Consider the following 18,792-nt stretch of genomic DNA (forward strand, 5'->3'; position numbering starts at 1 on the left):
AGGATTTTGTTATATATTGTATACGTAAATGGGACCAAAATATTAGTGTTATTTATTTCTTTATGAAACACACTTCATGTTTAAATGCATTCAGGACAAAAATAAATGCTTTCGCAGTAAGATTAAATTGCCTGTGTTTTGACATAGCTGGTACTTCAGTGATTTTTGATACTGCTTCTAATATGATTAAACTAAGTGAACTCTAAAGTGCTTTGCTGGCAAAAGGCCATGTTGGCTGCAAGATTTTGAAAATATTTTGTAACCTACTAGCTGCCAGACTTCAGGCTGATGGCAAAATCCAGAGTCTACCCTCTACATTTCCTTAGAAATCATAATATCTACTAATATTTTGTTCTGAAGGGTCTCAGCTGAAAATTATATATTACAGCTGGAAACTACACATTGATTCCCTGGCCTTATCCTTTATGCAAGAATGATGATTTTGTGTTTTATTCTGGGGTGGCTTTATGGGAAATTGGCTGCTGAATAACTCTTGGCAAATTCGAATATAGGTAGAAGTATACCATGGCACTGCTTGTAATTTGAATGGCAAACACATTTGCTGAGCTGTTTTAAAAACGCCTTTCTGGATCATTCGTTTTCTTGAATTGTCTTACATGGCACCATTATGTCATGGGTTATTGCTGTGAGAACATCTTGGAAAAAGTGTTCTAGGACTGCTACAGCATCTACATTTTCTCCATAGGTAGTGCTCAAGAGAAAAAAACTAAAATAGACATATAGCAAAGAAGAACGATGAAGACTTGAAACATTTAGCATTGCTAGGGTTGATGCTTTCTGGCTAATAGCCCTTATGATACAAGTATCATAAGACTTTGTTTGAAATAGCAACATTTCCAAATGTAATGATTGTTCTAACTCATTGAGGTTGTCAACACTTACATCTCATAGTTCTTACTGAATGCCTTCTGGAAGTATTTATGCAAATAAATGAGATGAATTCCCTTATAAAAATATAGGAGTCTTTCTAAGTAGACATTTTCCCTGACAAAATATTTTCTGGAATGTGTATTAATGTAAAAGAAGTTGTCTCTGCATCACATTTAGTGCATTTTAACACATTAGAAAATTATAAAGATACAATATCCTCCTCCTTTAATTATTTAATGCCTGTAAACTCAGCAAATTTAAGAATATGAAAGGATGGCTTAGCAAATTCCATAGTATTGACTTAACTCTCCAATATAGTTCAGCAGGTAAGTTTAGTCAGGATTTTTTAAAAACTGTTTAGAAATGTGGGCCAATATAAACAATGTAATTTAGGTAACAGTCCAGATGCCTTTGTCACCTGTGAATAATAAGCCATGTGCCACCTAGAGGCATGTTGGAGTTTTTGCACAACTCTACTAGCAATTACTGTTTTATTGCAAAAAGAAATGATCATTTTGATATTTTTACGAAACACAGCGTGGTTAGGGTGGTTCCAGTTATTCTGAAAAATCAGCTGAATTCTTTTACTGCTTACTATTGGGTTTTCTTTAGCATTCATTAGTATTTAAGTAATAATATTGAAGGGTTTTTTAAAGAAATCATGATTGTTTTATGTTTCTGTTTCCCACGTTTAATTTAGTTTTATTAAATAAACACATCTAACAATATTTGCATCCTATTTGCCTATTTATCCTGTTTATAACTCTATTTGCATCCTCTTAAGAACAGTTTATAAAAAGTAAGCAGAAGATTGTCCATCAGCTAAGAACAGTGATGCCCTAAATGCTTTTTTTTATTATAATTTGACAGCTGTACTTTCTACTTACGAGGGAAGTAGTATTTTCTTATAAACCTCTTGCTTTAGTCTGACTTCACTTTACCTTTCTGGTAAGTGTTTTGTGATTAATATCAGCCAATTTTGAATCATCATTAAAAATTGTTATCAGCTGTATTTCAAGCTCAGTTGTTTTGGGAGAACAGAGTGTGGATAACTGTATTCCACCTAGCAAGACAATCTTGTATGCCTTTTTTGTGCTTGAAGAAACTAAAAATGACTCTTGAAGCTTTACTGTTGACATGCATTAGCCTGCAGTATGGAAGAGTGCCAGAGGGAATTTCACACTGGAAGTTCTTTATGAAATGCTCTTTAAAATCTTTTGAACATGTGTGGTGCTTTTACTTCCATAACTGGACAAGTATGCAGGCAAAGAATGATATTTGTAATTTTTACTTTGCAATGATTTTCTGTTAAGGAAGAAGGTAATTAGTGTTTACTAGCATTGGGCATAGGATGTGCACAGAACTGGTAATGAATATTTTACTCAGAGCAGAACTTTTCAGCAACAGTCTTTTTCTATTTTCATATAGGCAATTTTTAGTGAATTTAAAAGGTTATAAAAATAAAAAATAAAATACTATGCTGGCAGGTGACTGAGTGATCCTTGTGCTAATTAAAGAGTCAGAGTTACCAGTGCTTTACTTTATCCTACAAATGTAAAGATTGCATTTCTTCAGGAGTGTTTATGAAACTTAACTCACTAATGTTTATGTTGCATATGGGTTAGCAGCATCATTTTCGTTTCCTTAAAATAAAGTCATTCCTTGTAAAGCAGTCTACTTGTAGCACTGGATTTCTTTGACACAGAAGTATCTCCATGGTGTCCCACTCAGTGCCTACTGGCCAAATAGTTTTAGGTGATGATTTTAGGTGATTCATTTCTTTTGCATATTTGGTTTGTTCTTTACCAAAAACTGGACCTATACCACACACTATTTCACAAAGGCTTTTTCTGAATAATATTATGTGCTACTGACCTTCACTTATTACCAGCCAGAACTAGATTAGCACCTGCTGATTTGGAGGCAAAAGGCTTTCTACCATTTTCTTAATCTTGCAGTGATCTGGTCCTTAAAGTGAGGCCAAGGATTAAAAAGAGCTTTGGCTGCACTCTAAGCTTTAGAGAGAAAAAAAAGTTGAATTCATGAGTCCAGGACCTGGTGCTGGCTGCTTTCTGGGGTTTTTGTATACCAAGACCAGTCCGATGGTTTAATTACAAACATTGTTTAGTAGATAAAAAGTCTCACGTTAAGAGAAATGAAATCCCTACTGACATCTGCTAAATTGAGTTTAATGAAAGCTGCCTAAAATCTGTCACTTATCCAAGTCCTGTCAGGGGAACTTAATGGACTTTGACATTCTGGGGATGGTAGAACAAATCTATTTCTTAGTTTCTGTGATTCAGGTTTGTTAAATTTCTCAAATGAGTGAACAGAATCAAAACAAGTACATTGGAAACATTCCTACATTATAAATCGTTTGTCTGTGTGATTTATTTAGGGTTTTCCAGGGGATATTGGTGTACCTGGAGTAAATGGCCCTGAAGGTCAAAAGGTAAGACTGTATGGAACTTTATTCACAATAACAGTAAACAGTATAAATCTCTGAGGAAAAGCTCTGAAAGATGGACATTGGCGTTTATGAAAGAGTTATTTTACTGTCAGACTACAGGTACTTTGCCTCAGTTGTTTATATGAGAAGTCACTCTAATGCTGCCCACACAGTTATGTCCTAACACAGTTATGTGTTAAATGGAAGCATAATGGCAAGTCAAGTGCAAGGAAATTTGGAGACAGCACCATGTAGCTAGCAAGTAATAAATATTTCACCTATATTTAAATGAGAGAAAATGAGTTCCAAATGCACGCAGACCTCTATAATCTCACCAGAATAATACATGATATTTTTGAAAAAAATTTGAAGGAATTAATAGCTAAAAATATGGAAAAATTGATTAAAAAAAACCCTAAAGGGTGGACTGTGCCAGATTAATTGAGCATCTGTTCTTTAGTAGAGTAATTAATATTTTAAACCAGGCTTAGGCAATAAGTCTATATATATAAAGTTTTCAATGAAGTTTTGGATAAAAGCACATCTGGGAAATTTTTGTTTAAAATGGAAAAGGTAGAGACCAGTATAAAAAATATAGGTGGGTCAGAAATTAACCTATAGGAAGGTGACTGGGTTGTACCTAAAAATTGACTATTTGCGATTGAAAGGAAAGTACCAGTGAAGTTCCTCATTGATCGTTCTTACGACTTTCCTTACATAGTATTTTCAGTAATAAATAGGCTTAAGTATGTCAGAAATTTGTCTAAGAAACAAATCTGAGCATCTTTATATAACCTTAAAAATTGTCCTTTGAACCAATTCATCCTGCTTCTGTTACTCCAAAATCGTGTGCTGGGGTTTAAACAATAAATCCTACTGTAAACTTACGGCTTCACAGCTGGCAGTAGAAGGAAAGACACTGCCAGGTCTCTCTGAAGGAACAGCATGATAAGGCTGTTAGAAATGAAATGTAATTCTAGAATGCATCAGGCAAGGTGTTTTGTTAATGCCACTGTACAGAGCACGGGTAGACTTTATCTAAGTAGCACATGCAGTTCCAAGCATTTGTATTCAAGAAAGACTCAATCAAATGGGTATAGATGGAGAAAAGGTTGCTTGAATGACTGTATTATGAGAAATGGCTTATTTTTCCTACCAAAATAAAGGGCCTGTCTGAGCTGTGTAAGTAAAGCAGAGGGCAAAAATTAAGGACACTAAAGAACTGTGCAAGACCAACAATGACACTGGACCAAGGACAAAATATGTGAGCTGTCCATGAATAAGCTGAGATGGAAATAAAATTTCTCATCAGCAGAGCAGTGAAATTCTGGGGCAGCTTACTTAAGAAAAAGCAGGACAGGGAACTGTAAGTGGTGTAAAAACGGAAAATGGTAACAATCCCTCTATGCCAAAATTCATCATTCTAGAGAACATCTCAAACAATCCAGCTGCCAAAGCCCTAGTCATACTCAGTTTTTGCTGCATCTCTTATCTTTGAGCTGCATCAAGATCCTTGTCCCAAAATAGCCCAGACATTAATTTACTAGAGTGGCTGAAAACTCTGTATTTGATGGGGCAAAGGGGAGAAGTGAAGAATGTTTCCAGAGACAGGCATGGACCTTTTCATGCATTTCGTTCTCATTTATACCTTGGTTAACTTATTTGTTTTTCTTATTTCTTTGTATGATGTTGGCAGCCTTTTATGAATGATTCTTTGCTGAATGTTGCAGTGATAGTTTCTCCTGTGTTTCTGAGAACAGTGAATTATCAGGGCACCTAAAAAGAGCTTTTGATGAAAGATTATGTCTAGGGTCTAGGGAACATAGGAGAAATACAGGGATTCTTGAACTGCAGATCAAATTTAATTATCCAAGCTACTGATATATGAATGCTATAACTGAGATCTAATCCCACTACCCAGTTCCTTTGCTAAGTGAGATCATATTATTCTTCGTTACATCCAAATTGCAGTTAGACGTTTTTGTTAGAATTGGGTTGATGTCTCAGACATACAGTACAGGTTTATTGCCTTTTCACCCAAATTCGAAGAAAAAAGGGCTAAGAGGTAGTCCACAATGTTCATTTTAGACTTTGCTTTCCTTTGATGCAGAAATTAAATAGCTGAACAAGATTTGGTGACCTCCAGCACATTTGCTCTTAGAGGCAAAAAGCTTAGGCAGCCTGCTCTAACCAGGGAGCATTGATGGCTTACATTTGAGACGGAGTATTACTGAATTGGAAAAGTTCTTACACTGCTTTTAATACCAATGGAGAAGGGCTGCATAATGCTGGAAGTGTTTGGCTTTCAGGATTCCCAGATGTCCTGTGTTGACTGAAGTTTTGAAAATTTTCCCCCAGCTTTTTTTAGGAAAACTGTTTTCACTATGCTCTCCTTATGCTTTTGTTTCATGCTTCCTCAGAAGCAATACCCATTTTAAAAACCAAGAAGGCAAGGTAAACTTCATTTCTTAGTAGTTGGCATGGGAGAAATTCAGCCTCGTGTTGGAAAGCTTAAGCTCTGTGAGCATGATCAGCCATCTCTAAAAACCAGCAGCACTTCTGGGTTGTCCATTTCCTCCAAATTAGTGCAGCAGTCAGCAAATCTGACCTCCCTAAAGTGATGTTCAAAGGCTGTATTATGTAATTTGGTCTACAACACATTATTCAGCTTGGAAACCGTATTTTAGAAGGTGTTTGATCTTGATTCACTGCTCATAAAAAAAGGCACACTTACATAAAAGAAAAAAAAGAAATATTTTTACTTTGAGAAGTTCTGAAATAGTTTTCTGCTTGTTTCCTATGTTATTCTTGTAAATATTTCTGTTCCGCAACCAAGAAAAGTCAGAGGAAAAGACAGACGTATTCTGACTACAGCACTAGTTTTTCCAGCAACATTTGTTGTACTGTGGAAGTAGTTGAGAGCTTCCTTCCTCTGTTAATTGATGTTTTGTTTGGCTAACGTATTTAATACTAGTGGCTATTAGGAGTTCCACCGGTCCTGGAAGGGACAGTCAACTGGAAAGTAATATGTATGTGAAATATCGGGTACTCCCATTTGCTGATTCCCCCAGATTCTTTCCAGACATTCTGCTACATCTGTAGCACGACCTTAATTTTCTGTTGTTTGCCTGAAACCTCAAAGCAGAGATGGAAGGTTCATTTAGTCTTAATATCCCTTTTAAAGCCTGGGACTTTTTTCAAATCCAGGTGAGTTCAGTGTAAGGGTGCATGCAGTAGCAGGGTTGCTGACATTTCCATTGTGCAGCTACGTTACACTGAAAACCATATCTCTTACTATGTTTTGCTGTTACAATGAACCCACGGTTCTGCCAAAGAAAAAATTTTCTGACTAACTACACAGGAATATTTTTTAGGTAGTGCTACTAAAAGCCTTCCTGTTGCTTTTGCAGTGGCATGTCATGCTGCAGTTCTCCACCCCAAGCTTCTGCAGACTGGTGGGCTTATTGATGAAACTATGTACCGCGAGGTGGCTGGTTCCATTTTCTGTTCCATTTTACTTTGCGTGCTAAGTAGGCTGTTACTGGACCAATGCCTGCACCTTCAGTCTAGACTTCAGCTTCCTTAGTAAGCAATTAATAAGGCTTACACTTGGAACTTTCCCACCATCTCTTTCTTCAGAGGCTAATCGTATCTCTCCTAAAGGGCAGTTTCTTTGTTCTTGTTGCTTTATCTGATATTGCTAAGCTTAGCTTTCCCAGAACATTAATAATATGTTTACACAGATTTTTTTCTTTTTGTCCTACATCAGTTCAACTGCTTTTCCTAATTACTGCCATTGTAATTTGAATGACTGAGATTTTTGACACACTGCTAGCTGCGAAGTCATTTTAACAAAGTTTTGGAAATGTTGCTGTAAGCAGATGTGAAAACTCAGAGTTGGCAGAGGCTAAGGTTCTTTATCTCTGGGATGCTGATTATAATCCTGACAGAGAGTAAGGACTGAAAATCACAAGTAGGTCTGGACAAGCTGACAGGCTAAATCCACTTTGTAGTTTGTTTTCATTGCAACATTATCATCAACTGTTATGCTGTAAATTACCTAAATCAAAGATCTATGAGAGTTATATTGGTTCCACTTTCATCTTAATGTGATGGCATGATTTATGTCTTCCTAGAAGAGCAATTGTTCCTTCGCAAGATCCAATTTTTTCTTATTTCCTTTTCAAAAGAATGAAAGAAAAAGGTCTTAGAAAAATCTGTGTCGTTTAAGTTTGTAAAATTCTCAGTTTTCTAACAGATGTTAAAATTCTGCTATGTTCTACTCCTCATTTCCTAAGGGAAAAGGACAATAAGTAACGAGGTCTGCCTCCTCAGTTTTCAGTTTCTGTCCAGGTTTATAAGAGGAAAGACATTAGGCCAACATGACTTTTAGTTTATGTAAGGACTCACTATCATTGTTTTGATGCTTAGGGACTTCTTGGTGACCGAGGGCCTCCAGGGCCACCAGGCCCCAAAGGAGTTGAGGTAAGATGGAAAAATTATCTAATCAACAGATTACTTGTGAAAGAAAAAGCTGGGAGAGGTTGTTAGATGATAATGGTTAGGTATTTATGGTGTTGTCATACAAGATTTTAAGTTTGTTGCATAGAGCTTTTAGCAGTGTTACAGGGCTTTATTTCTGTGGTCTCAGTGGAATCCCGGAGAATCTAGGTCCAGTCTTGCACAGCATTTTTAGTTAGTGTGGTGGGGTTAGGGAGGGGAGAAAAAGTGTGTGTGAATTTAATTACAATATCCTACTTAAGTAAACGGTGAGACCCCTATAAAGGAAGGGGGAGGAAGGTGGCTTTTCAGCTTGTAAATGTATTAAGTATTCCTAATTTATCACTGTTAAAATAAAATCTCATGTGTCTCAGGCTAACATAATTAATTTTAGAAATCATTTAATCAGTGAATCTGAGGATAGTGCTCTGGACTTCTAAGTAGCTTGCTTAATTATGGTCTTTCATGACAGATTTTGAATGATTAAAGGCTAACAGTGTCAAAATGATCTGTTTAGTTGGAAGCTAGGAAGCTGCAGGTAGTTTCTCGATTTCTCAGTTTCATATTGCTTGTAATTGAAAAGGTTGTGTACTGCTTCCTCCAAAAGCCAAAGCAAATCTTCCATATTGAGAAGGATCAGTGAAACATAAGATGATCACAGCGTGACATCCTGACACGTCATTGATACAAATCCATGCTTTAATATAACTTTAGAGTGAGTCTACCCTGAAGAGTTAACACTGCAGTTCCCTGTCATGTATAATTATATCAGTGCACATTGCAGTGTAGGCACAGTGTCTCATTTCTTCTCCTAACCCCCTGACAATTATGCTACTGGGAATAACAGCCTGACCCCCCCCAGCCCCCTCCATCCATTGGAAAAGGCAAAAGAGCTTGGCTGACTCAGTGGCTGTGCCATAGGCACAGAGAGGTGAAAAGCAGGAATGCTCCTACTGCTCATATAGTCCTCATGTGTCAAATGCTGCTAGAAGGAAAGTAACTGTAGGACAGACAGAGAGAATGACCATCATGACAGAGTCTCCCCCTGCTAAAAACTGAAAATATTTCTATAAAAAAATGTATACCAACTGTTTCACAGCCTTTCCGGCTGTCTCTGGCAGTTGCATAGGGCATGGCTTTCCAGCTAATTAAATTAACTGAGGTCAGAATAGTTTATTTCATAATGCTTTCCTCAGACTGAAAGACCCATAAATATGTGTATGAACCAAATTTAAGATGATATGTTTATAAAAACAGTCTCTGCAGATTTTCTTTAAAAGCTAGACTTGATATCAAGGTTACTGAAGTCTTGGTTTCTTTTAGGGAGAAGTAGGACCGGTTGGACCTATTGGAGGAGCTGGACCAAGAGTAAGTATAATTAATTTTGCTACTGCAGGCTATTTTTCAGCAGCAGAAGAATTCTTCCTTTGGAGAAAAAGTTTAGAGTGAAAAATGACTGTGCTAAAATGGCACCTCCTGAATAAATGCATCCGTTTTCTAAGCACATGTTCTAAGGAGAGCAGGGAGGAGAAATGGTTTTCCATATGCAGGATTTGGGATGAAACCACTACCATTGTTCACAAAATAAAAATTCTGGAAAACAAAAAGATTCAGTAGCAAAGTGGTCAGGCTTCTGAGACAGAAGAAACCACAGTGCACTTCCTAGGACTGAACCAGGTGGTATTATCAGAATACTTTAAATCAGGAAAGAGAGCATGAGACTCAGCTCAGAGAGAGCAATATAACAGGCTGATGTTTTAAGAAATCATTCTCTAACTGTAAATTAATCTAATAATCAGCTGCTGAAAGCAGTAAAACTGGAATGTCTCAAAGCCATTTGTGCTGACACATTTTGGAAGATAATTTCACTTCACCAATTTTTTAGTTGTGAAAATATACTACTGCTAATCTTGTTTTGAGGGACTTAAAGCTTATTTTTAGAAAAATTCTAAGCTAAAGGTGAGTAATGGCCTACAGTAGGGACCACAGGACTGTTGCTAGCTTTACTGAAAGCATTATGAACTTCTGCCTTTATGTAATTTGCTTATATGGGAGAATAATTGTCTTGAGCTTCATTTTGGATGACTTCCCATTTCTTGCATGGCCTTGGGAAAGCTTTTCCCCCTTTCCCTAGCTCTAGAATGGATATATTCCTATGTCATTTTTCCTGTTCGTTAGCTCTCTTGCCTATATATTAGAGCTAATCAGTTAGGAATTCCCATCCCATTTAGATACAATATTAAAAGTTTATTTTCAACATGCAGTAGATATAAAGTTTAAAACAGTTAACTCTTAGCTGATGAAAAAATACAAAAAAATTAATAGAATTTCAAAACACTTTGTGACTCAGTTCAATGTTCAGCTTCATCTGCCTGAGTGCCTGCCAAGAGCCTCATGGAAATTTTTATTTTGGCTGCTTCATCTCTTGTCTTCTCCTTGGGCAGGGCTTTGTGGCTGGACAGCATCTCCCATGCTGTGCAATGGCAATTGCGAAAGAGAGGCTGCAGAGCAGACCCTACCTTCACCTTCTTGTGCATCACCACATATTCACAGGCCGCCATCAGCTGGTGTCAAAGTGACCCAAGAGGAAAATTTTCCCTGTAACCCAGCAAACTGAAATATTTTTGATCTCTTTTGGGTCAATTTGACCTCAATTAATTTGTTCTTGATTTTTCTCAATGGAAAATGTGTACACCGTTGACGTGTCTAATGGCTGCTTAGTTTCTCTAAGCTGTTGAGAGAAGAATGACACTGAGGTGGGCCCCCGGGTTGCTGTCTCCAGCTAACATTCCCTCCTGAAATGAGAGAGAGGAGAAATGGGGCTTTTGTGGTTGGTGGCTGCCTAGTTTTCCCCTTCATCCCAGGATCCATTTGTTTTCGCCTCGCCTCTGTTGGCTCAAGCTATTTCAGAGCTTCAGGCCAACCTTTTTGTACTGCCTCTCTGAACTCTGTTCCCACCTCTGCTTGTCCTTACTTCTTCCTTCCTGCTTGCAATACGGATTGCATGATTACATTGCGGAGAAAGTCCCAATCACAAGGTTGTTAAATCTGATATAGTTTAGCAGAACTGAGTCAGTAAGCTCTTGAACACATCTGTCTTTTTAAATCTTTCTTGCTTGATTGCAGCTTCACATTCATTTGATTTACATAGTCTTTGTTTCCAGGTTCCATGAAGGGAGTTTAAAATACATCTAAAAGTAAATGTTATCAAAGCTGTGATCTTATATTTGTCTTCACTGTACTAATTAAGTAGTCAGGTGGTGTGGGGAAGGTGTCTGAGAGGGACTGAAGAAGTGATTTACTGTGCATGGCCCCAAGGCCCCATCAGCAGTCAGCTATGCCCCTCTGGGCAGATGGCTCTCTAAGCTGCTTTTTGCAGCCTGCAGGGGTTGAAGGTTCATCGTCCTGCTCCACTTGCCTTACCAACAGTTTTCCTAATGTCTAGCCTTTCTGTCTGAATGTCTTGCCTGTGTCTGTCTTGCCGTGATCTTGTGTCCTGTCCTACAGACTTATAGGTATGGATAATAGGTTACTCTCTTCTCTTTGGCAGCTGTTAATCTGACTCTCTGTAGTTTTCTCTAAACTAGGTAAAGTAAAATATCTTAGTAGGTGATGTATTTTAGATCTTTGATTATTCTTAGAAAACTATTCCAGTTATCCCTTGTGCAGTAATGAAACAGGTTTCTAGCTCATCTGGAATCACTAATCTTCTCTACTGTGTAGTTTTCAGGTAAAAGTGATCAGCCAATTTCAGATTTAGGCTTGTGCCAAGCAAGCAGCCATACAGTTCCTCCTAATTTTTAACAGCCCCTTTCACTCTCTTCCCCCCTTGCCCAATTCCTAACATTTGTTCAAAAAATGTATGCAAGACAAAATGCATCCCTGGGTCCCACCTGACAAACGCTGCCAGCAAAATTTATCATCGGCTACTGAAACAGAAGGTAAATTTGAACCTGTACTCCAGATCCCAGGTCCCAGCTTGGGAAAAAAATCCCATATGTCTAAAATAACTAAAGCCAAAATTCAGGATTCCTCCCCACTGAACTAAGGATACATCCCAAGTTCCACAGAGTTCAGCCTGCTTGAATTTAGGAAGAGCTCTTGAGCTGAATCTGCTCACGGGATTTGTCCTGCCAAACATTCTGTTCTAATGTCAATACTTGCATTATCTCTTAAATTAATCCTTATAAATCAAAAAAACAAAACAAAACAAACACCTGATTTTTACTATGTGCTTATTTGGCCAGTAAAAATACATTAGATGCCACTTAAAGAAGTGGCTGTTTATTCAGGTTCCTGCCAATTAACTGTCTCAAAGGTTATCCAAGTATTAACATTATAACCGTCAGTGTAGCTCAATTCAGTCAATACAAGCATTGCTACTTTTTTTTGTATCTTCTTCATCACTGGAGGAGGAAATGCCTTTGAAGGGGGGAAATTGTTTTAAATCATAAAATTAAAAGCAATTGTTATGAATCAATTCCTTTGAGATACATGTATAAAGCAAAAGCTGCAAGAAATAGGTGGTATTTTTATATAGTCACATTCTGAGCAGTTCCTCCTGGAAGAGTGAGAAAAGTGCTCTCGAAGCCACTCCCTTCTGCCGAGGCAATATTTTCTGAAGTTGCATGTCTTCCTGCGGGCCGAAGGCATACGAGGAGCTTGCAGAGGGATGGGAAGGGAGTGGTAGGGAGAGAGATCTACAGTAAAATACACAAGCCTTTATCTCTCCGTTGTGGAGAGGAAAGGAAGCGCAGTTGGTTGCTGTTTCCTGAAAGGGGAGGGCAGACCTTTCAGTTAATATTTTAGGAAACAGACATTTCCTTTGGGATTCCCATGCCCTGGAAGAGTAACTTTCTTAGGGGTTTGCAAATAGAAGAGCAGCCATCCCTAGTTTAATTTTCTGTCAGTGGCTTTTCATCCATGTGTAACTTACAGTTGTATTGCACTTCTGTTGAAAGCCAGATCCTTACATTTCAAATCATTTTACCAGCTGCATCCACTTGTTCCGTGTTCTGATCAACTCACATCTGCTGTGTGTCGTTCACGGCTAGTACATAATTGGGGTAACACGGCCAAGAGGCCTTTTGGAGCTGTAACTCCAGTTCAGTCCTGATAGGAGCAAAATTACCATAGCAGTTAATAGTATCCACTGGTTTTCTTCTATGAACTTCATGTAAAACAGTCCTGTGTTGCAGTCTGCTTGATACAAATACCTTAACACTCTTTGCAACACAGTAGTTTAACAGCACATGGTAACCTGTAGAAGCCCAGCATTTGGTCTCGCTAAGCCTTGTGGAAAGACGTGACTTGCTTTATCCAAGTCTCTCAGAACCTCTCTTTACAGTCTCTTCTCCTCACTTTCCTGGCTGTGCTGTGTTTTAATCCATTTGCAAGAACAAAAGTCTGTGCCTAAAGCAGTGAGTTTTGTTGAAACTTGCAGAACAAAATGAAATCTCTCAGGCAGACAGGAGGAGAGAGAGAGAGAACGAAAGAAAGAAAGGAGATTAGTATAAGAACTGATGGAAACTACTAAGACAGTATAATTTTAAGCCATACAGAGAATTTCTCAGATGTCCAGCAACCAACATATATGTTATGCTCTGAAAGACAGACACAAAGCAGCCAGGGCAAAAAAGCCAAATGCAAAAATCTCATCTCTTTTGAAGGTACTTGTTTGGTATCTGTTGCTTTGATTGCTCTTTTCTCAGGGTTATATGGAAAGGAAAGCTCATTGCAGAGAGTTCTGTGATTGCAGTTATTCAATCTGCTGGAACAATGCGATCTAACTACTGAAATTTTTTAGCGGAAATCTGTATCTTTTTCATACTGTGTTATTATTACAATGTTGAATTAATTTTCCTTCTCTGATTGAGAAGGATCTGATCTGACTTCAGTGATCTAATTAGCAGCTTTCTCAAGAGCCAGATCCAGCCCATTGGACCTTTACTCTTTGACCAGGGCCCTTGTCTCAGAGCAGATGGGGAAAATTTGTCTAGGCAGCGCTATGCTGTTCAGATAACAAAACTGTTTATCCTGTGCCTGCCTATGGACACTGCTTGGACCCCAGTCATGTGTCCAAGTAAGAGAAAGGGAGAACTGGTGTTCCCATTCCTGTGTTTGCTTTTTATGCCTAAAAGACACTAATGACTAAGTCCACGGGGGAAGAGAGGAGGTCTCGGAAATGGGAGTCAGCCTTCCACAGCTGCTTAGCTGGAATAACCTTGGAGTAGAGAAGTGCAGACACTAATGACGTGCCGTGCAGGGGCTGAGGCTGCAGGCTGTTCACCAGCTGGGATCTGACTGTGGGAGTGATGTTTGCTCTCCTCAGCATAGTTAGCTCATGAGTCTAGCTCCTTCCAAAGAGACTGGACCTGTGCTGCTCAGGGAAGGGGAGAACCCAGACTACAGCAATAACTGGGGAGTTACTGTTTCCCAACGAGTCCTTGGATGAATTTTTATTGCATCAGTTGAAGACAAATGCCTCAGTGTTATGCTCAGCATTTTGTAGTCCTGAAGACAATAACCATGAAGTTCTTTATCTGCTTAACTGATAGATTGGTGCAAAGTGCTTTTCAGTCTGACAGTACATTTCTGTAGAGGCTATTGCTTCAGAAACCTTTATTTTGGAATATTAGTTTTGATATGGTGGGTTCATTCAAAGCAAGGTAAATAACATTTATTTTTAGGCCATGTTTTACATTATAGAGGAAGCAAAGAATATCTGGAGGAAAAATGACTCCCTAAAAGTGAGACATAATTAAGTTATAAGCATCTAATTGAAAATTCTAGAGAAAGGTGTTTTGTTTTTTATGCCTTTGTATGTCCGTTTGAGTGACAACAGAGGGATGTATTTTATAGTATGCTTGAAAGATCTCTTCGTTTCATGGTCTCCTGCTCTGATTGATGTTGTTGTACTTTTTCTTGGTAGCAATATACTATTACCTGAGTATCATAGCAACAAGATCTGTTAACAGCGAAATGCTAGCAAGGAGAGCTGAGGTTTAAAATAATCAGGTTGAACAAAGAAGAAAAGATGTTTGAGCTGATTCTGGCTAATTGAGAAAGGACAGTTATTACACCAGCCCCTAAAGGCTAAGGATCAAATTCTGCTAGTGAGACTCCCTGTTATGCTGGAATTAGACTAGGAGAGAGCATGACCTTGCCTTTTCTTTGTCTCCTAAATGCGGTTTTTAAGGTGAAATTGGAATGCATTAGATTCTTGGGTTGTGGCTGTTTTTCTCACAGTATAAGAAAGAGTTGATACGGATTCTGCTTACTGGGCTAGTATGTGCTGCTATAATCAACAATGTATTTCCAGACTAAGACTTATAAACTGGCTTCAAACACAGGTATTAAATATTACTAAACAGTGTATATTTTTGAGTGTACATATTTTGATAATTTTACCCTAATTTCTCTATTTAACTTTTAAAATATTTGAAATATTTCATTTTAATCATTATTTTAGGGAAGGCCAGGGCAGAAAGGTTATGTAGGTGACCCTGGACCAGAAGGATTAAAGGTAAATGATGTTTTTATGTATGAAATAAAATGTGTTTGAAGTATCAACTGTGTACATAGGTACATACACCAGTGAAAGGATGTGAGTGCGCGTGCTTCCACGTAGCACAACTGCATATAATACTGGTGTTTCTGCTTACTTAGAGAAACCTTGTTTGGAAATGAAAAAAACTCTATGCAGGGCTAAGAGATGGGGATGTGTGAACAGAGATAGCACCCGCTAAAAGGAGAGCTGGCTGCCGGGGGATCCCGGGGGGGCTGGGGCTGGGGGCTGGGGTGGCAAGGGAGAGAAGGCCGTTCCTGCGCTGGCGGGAGGACACGGGGTGCGGCCGTTGTGGCAGCAGCTGATTTTCTCAGTGCTGAGCTGCAATCTGAACAAACAGTCCCCAAATCACTATTTCTCAGGGCACTGGGGTTGTAGTCATATGCAGATAATTAATACTGCCCATAAACCCAGCTTCTGCTAGTAAAATGCATGGTGAAATGCTCTTGAGTAACATGGCTTGCAGCATAGTAAGCAGAGCAGACTTCATTTATCTATACTTACCAACAATTTCAAGCATAGGATTTTTGGAAGAGAAAATGGTTTGTTAAAATGTCATTCAAAATGTTGGTTTGAAATATCTTTTACCATCATCAATATGGAATAAGGCTATTTTGAAATAAAGAGATAAACAGAGATAAATACTTGAGTAATTTCTGTTAGTTTTCCCCATATAGCATTTTGTGGCAAAACTGAAGATATCAATAATATGTACAGGTAACTTATTTTTGAAGCAATTGTGGAATAGTGAAGGTAATTGTATTTCCTAAAAGGAAGATTTAAATGAAAAATACATCATTCATTTGTAGCATTTGCTGACTTAATATATTTAGTAAGCCCTTACTAAACAGCTTTCATTTCTGTTTGGCAAGGCTATCATAAACCAAGGAATTAGAGCAGTAATTACTTCTCATTTACAAAATCAAAATTAGCCACATACAAAATTCATTTTTTTGTTGGTTGCATAATTTTATTCTTGAAAGTTTTAATTGGCTGCTGCAATTTAGAAAATAAAGAGGCTCTTAGGAAAATAGACAAATTTAATATGCACATATGAAAGAAATTACATTTATAATAAACTTCATCATCTGTTTCCTCCATTTAATAGGGAGAACAAGGAGACCAAGGAAACCTTGGAAAAATTGGTGAAGCAGTAAGCTTGAATTTTCTTTCTAGTTTTATTTTTTAATCCTATGTTCATTTGAGTGCTAATAATTTGTTGTGGTAGCTTTTGGGGGAGGTGTGCCTTTCTTTGAAGCTGTGGTGTCTATTATACCATTGTCATCTTTCAGAATCATACTATGTTAAGAAATTTGCCAGTTTAAGTACCTTCCAGAATAAATTCTGCTTTTTTTCCTATTGGGCTAAGTAAACATTACAAGTTGTTGCAAGTATCCTCCAAATAACGTTCAAGTAAATGAACAAGTGATCCTTTTCCAGCAAAATGTTCTAAGAGGCTACACTTACCCTGATATGCATTTTGCAGATTTGTTCTGTCTGCCCTCTGTAAAATCACAGAGCTCAAGGTGACCTTGAAATGGCATGTAGTCCATCCTCCTCTTCCTAGGCAGGATCAGTTATCCTTATATCACTCCTGACCAATATTTGGCAAACTTGTTCTTAAAAAGCTCCAAGGACAAACGCTCCATGACCTGCCCAGGCAGCCCAGGGCTATCTTCATTTTTAGAAGTTTAATATACAAATATTTTAATTCTATTCCCTTTTATTCTCTTACTTTTTTGGTATTACCCAGATTTGCTGGTCTTTGGCTGATGTGCCTGTCATTGCTGCCTGAGGTGCCAAAAGTTACCACTTTTCTGTAATAGCTTTTCGAGGTCAAGTACTACTTAATATCTGCATGGAAAATTACAAATGAAAGCTATGTACAAGCAGGGAAGATTCAATAGCTGGAGTCTGGAGCGTAATGCTTGCTACTTACAGCCTAGTAAGATGGGGAATGTGCCGAAATGTAAAAACGCAACATTGTCGATTGGTCAGCAGTCATGTTGTCCAGCATCTGTCAGTTCACACTGCTGACTCTTTATAGCCCATTTCTACATAAATATTTTTGGTGTCTTGTCCCATGTGGAAACTGAGTAGGTTAAATTTATAAAATGTTCGCTCTGCTTATAAGCTTAAAATGAAATACACATTTTAATAATAGATCAGGGATGTGACTAACATCGTACTTTAGTCACCGTTCCTTAACTGACCCCTACAACCAAAAGTGCTGCTCTGGCTACAGTGCAAGCCCTGTTGAAAAGGGAAGGTGGGCAGGTTCAGCTGGTGCTGCTTGGCTAGGCAGAGCTCAGATCTGAGAGGACCCAGCAGCTGTCCTTCCCTGCAAGGTTATCAGTTGCTGCAGGACCAACAGGTCTAATTGGAAAGGTTTTAGTTAAGGTAGTGAGAAGTAATGGACAGCAGGCAGAGCACATTCACAGTGCTGATGAGACAAAATCTTTTGAAAGTCATGCAAAAGGAAACAATCACTTTAGCTACTGAGAAAATTGCCCTTGCATTTGGGATGAGGACAATCTGACTTTGCTGATGTGTGCAACTGTATTTCATACGCTTAGATCAGTGGTGGATGGCAAGTCTTTTGAAAACATGCTGCTTCAAGCAGCTCATACAAAATGACCTGTCCGTGTTATAAGGAGTCAATCCTAGTGCATTGATGACTTAAGAAAATGATACATTGCTCAGTTTTGTGGCCTAAAACTGAACTCATCTGAGCTTGAAAGAGTTGCCCATCAGGGCTATGTTGCTGTTTGGTAATACTAGTAGACAGAGGCACACTAAGTAACTAAGTGCAAGTTAATTCCAATTTCTCCTTGCCTATTCCGTTACAGAAATTCAGCTCTTGGTCATAGGATTTTGAATTACAAGTCACTGACATTTATTGGCATATTGGAGCAGAGTACAAATGCATAACTGTCAGATGTAGCATGTACAACTGGTGTCAAAAGGATAAACTAAAATAAGCAGAGTTCATGAACACAAATCCTGGAAAAATAATCTTGTCACTACTTCAAAGACCTGTAAAAGTCACATGTCAGCAAACTTGCCCAGTTGCAAATACTCTTTTAAAACAGCAATAGAGAAACTAAGCTGAAATGAGAAGTTGAAGAAAAAAAAGAAAAGCTAAAAAGAATAGAAAGCAAAGGCCCAGCAAAGAATAAAAACAGTGTTCAGGCTGCCAGTGGCAGCTCCACAACAGGCTGAAAAAGGTCAGCATGTGAGGCTGTGGGAAGGCAAGAAAACCCTGCAGTTATGCCATGTGCCTAAGAGTTGAGCTGCTTTTGAGAAGTATTCTCATAAAGCAATTACCTCATCTCCTGCAGAGGTAAAGTATAGCTGGATTGGGCCCCAGGGATGCTTAATTTAT

The 18,792-nt window shown here is 38.3% G+C and overlaps 1 protein-coding gene across 7 annotated transcripts in view; it reads left to right on the top strand.

Annotated features, from left to right (window-relative positions):
• COL24A1 (collagen type XXIV alpha 1 chain) overlaps window positions 1-18,792 on the top strand; it is a 158,733-nt gene that overhangs the window by 71,895 nt on the left and 68,046 nt on the right. For all 7 annotated transcript variants that reach the window (XM_064515983.1, XM_064515977.1, XM_064515979.1 and 4 more), the window contains 5 exons: window positions 3,290-3,343; window positions 7,772-7,825; window positions 9,164-9,208; window positions 15,312-15,365; window positions 16,516-16,560. In XM_064515983.1, the coding sequence (XP_064372053.1) occupies window positions 3,290-3,343; window positions 7,772-7,825; window positions 9,164-9,208; window positions 15,312-15,365; window positions 16,516-16,560 (252 nt within the window). The remainder of the gene's footprint in view (window positions 1-3,289; window positions 3,344-7,771; window positions 7,826-9,163; window positions 9,209-15,311; window positions 15,366-16,515; window positions 16,561-18,792) is intronic.

This window comes from Dromaius novaehollandiae, chromosome 8, assembly GCF_036370855.1.
Source record: "Dromaius novaehollandiae isolate bDroNov1 chromosome 8, bDroNov1.hap1, whole genome shotgun sequence".
NCBI classification, from domain to species: domain Eukaryota; kingdom Metazoa; phylum Chordata; class Aves; order Casuariiformes; family Dromaiidae; genus Dromaius; species Dromaius novaehollandiae.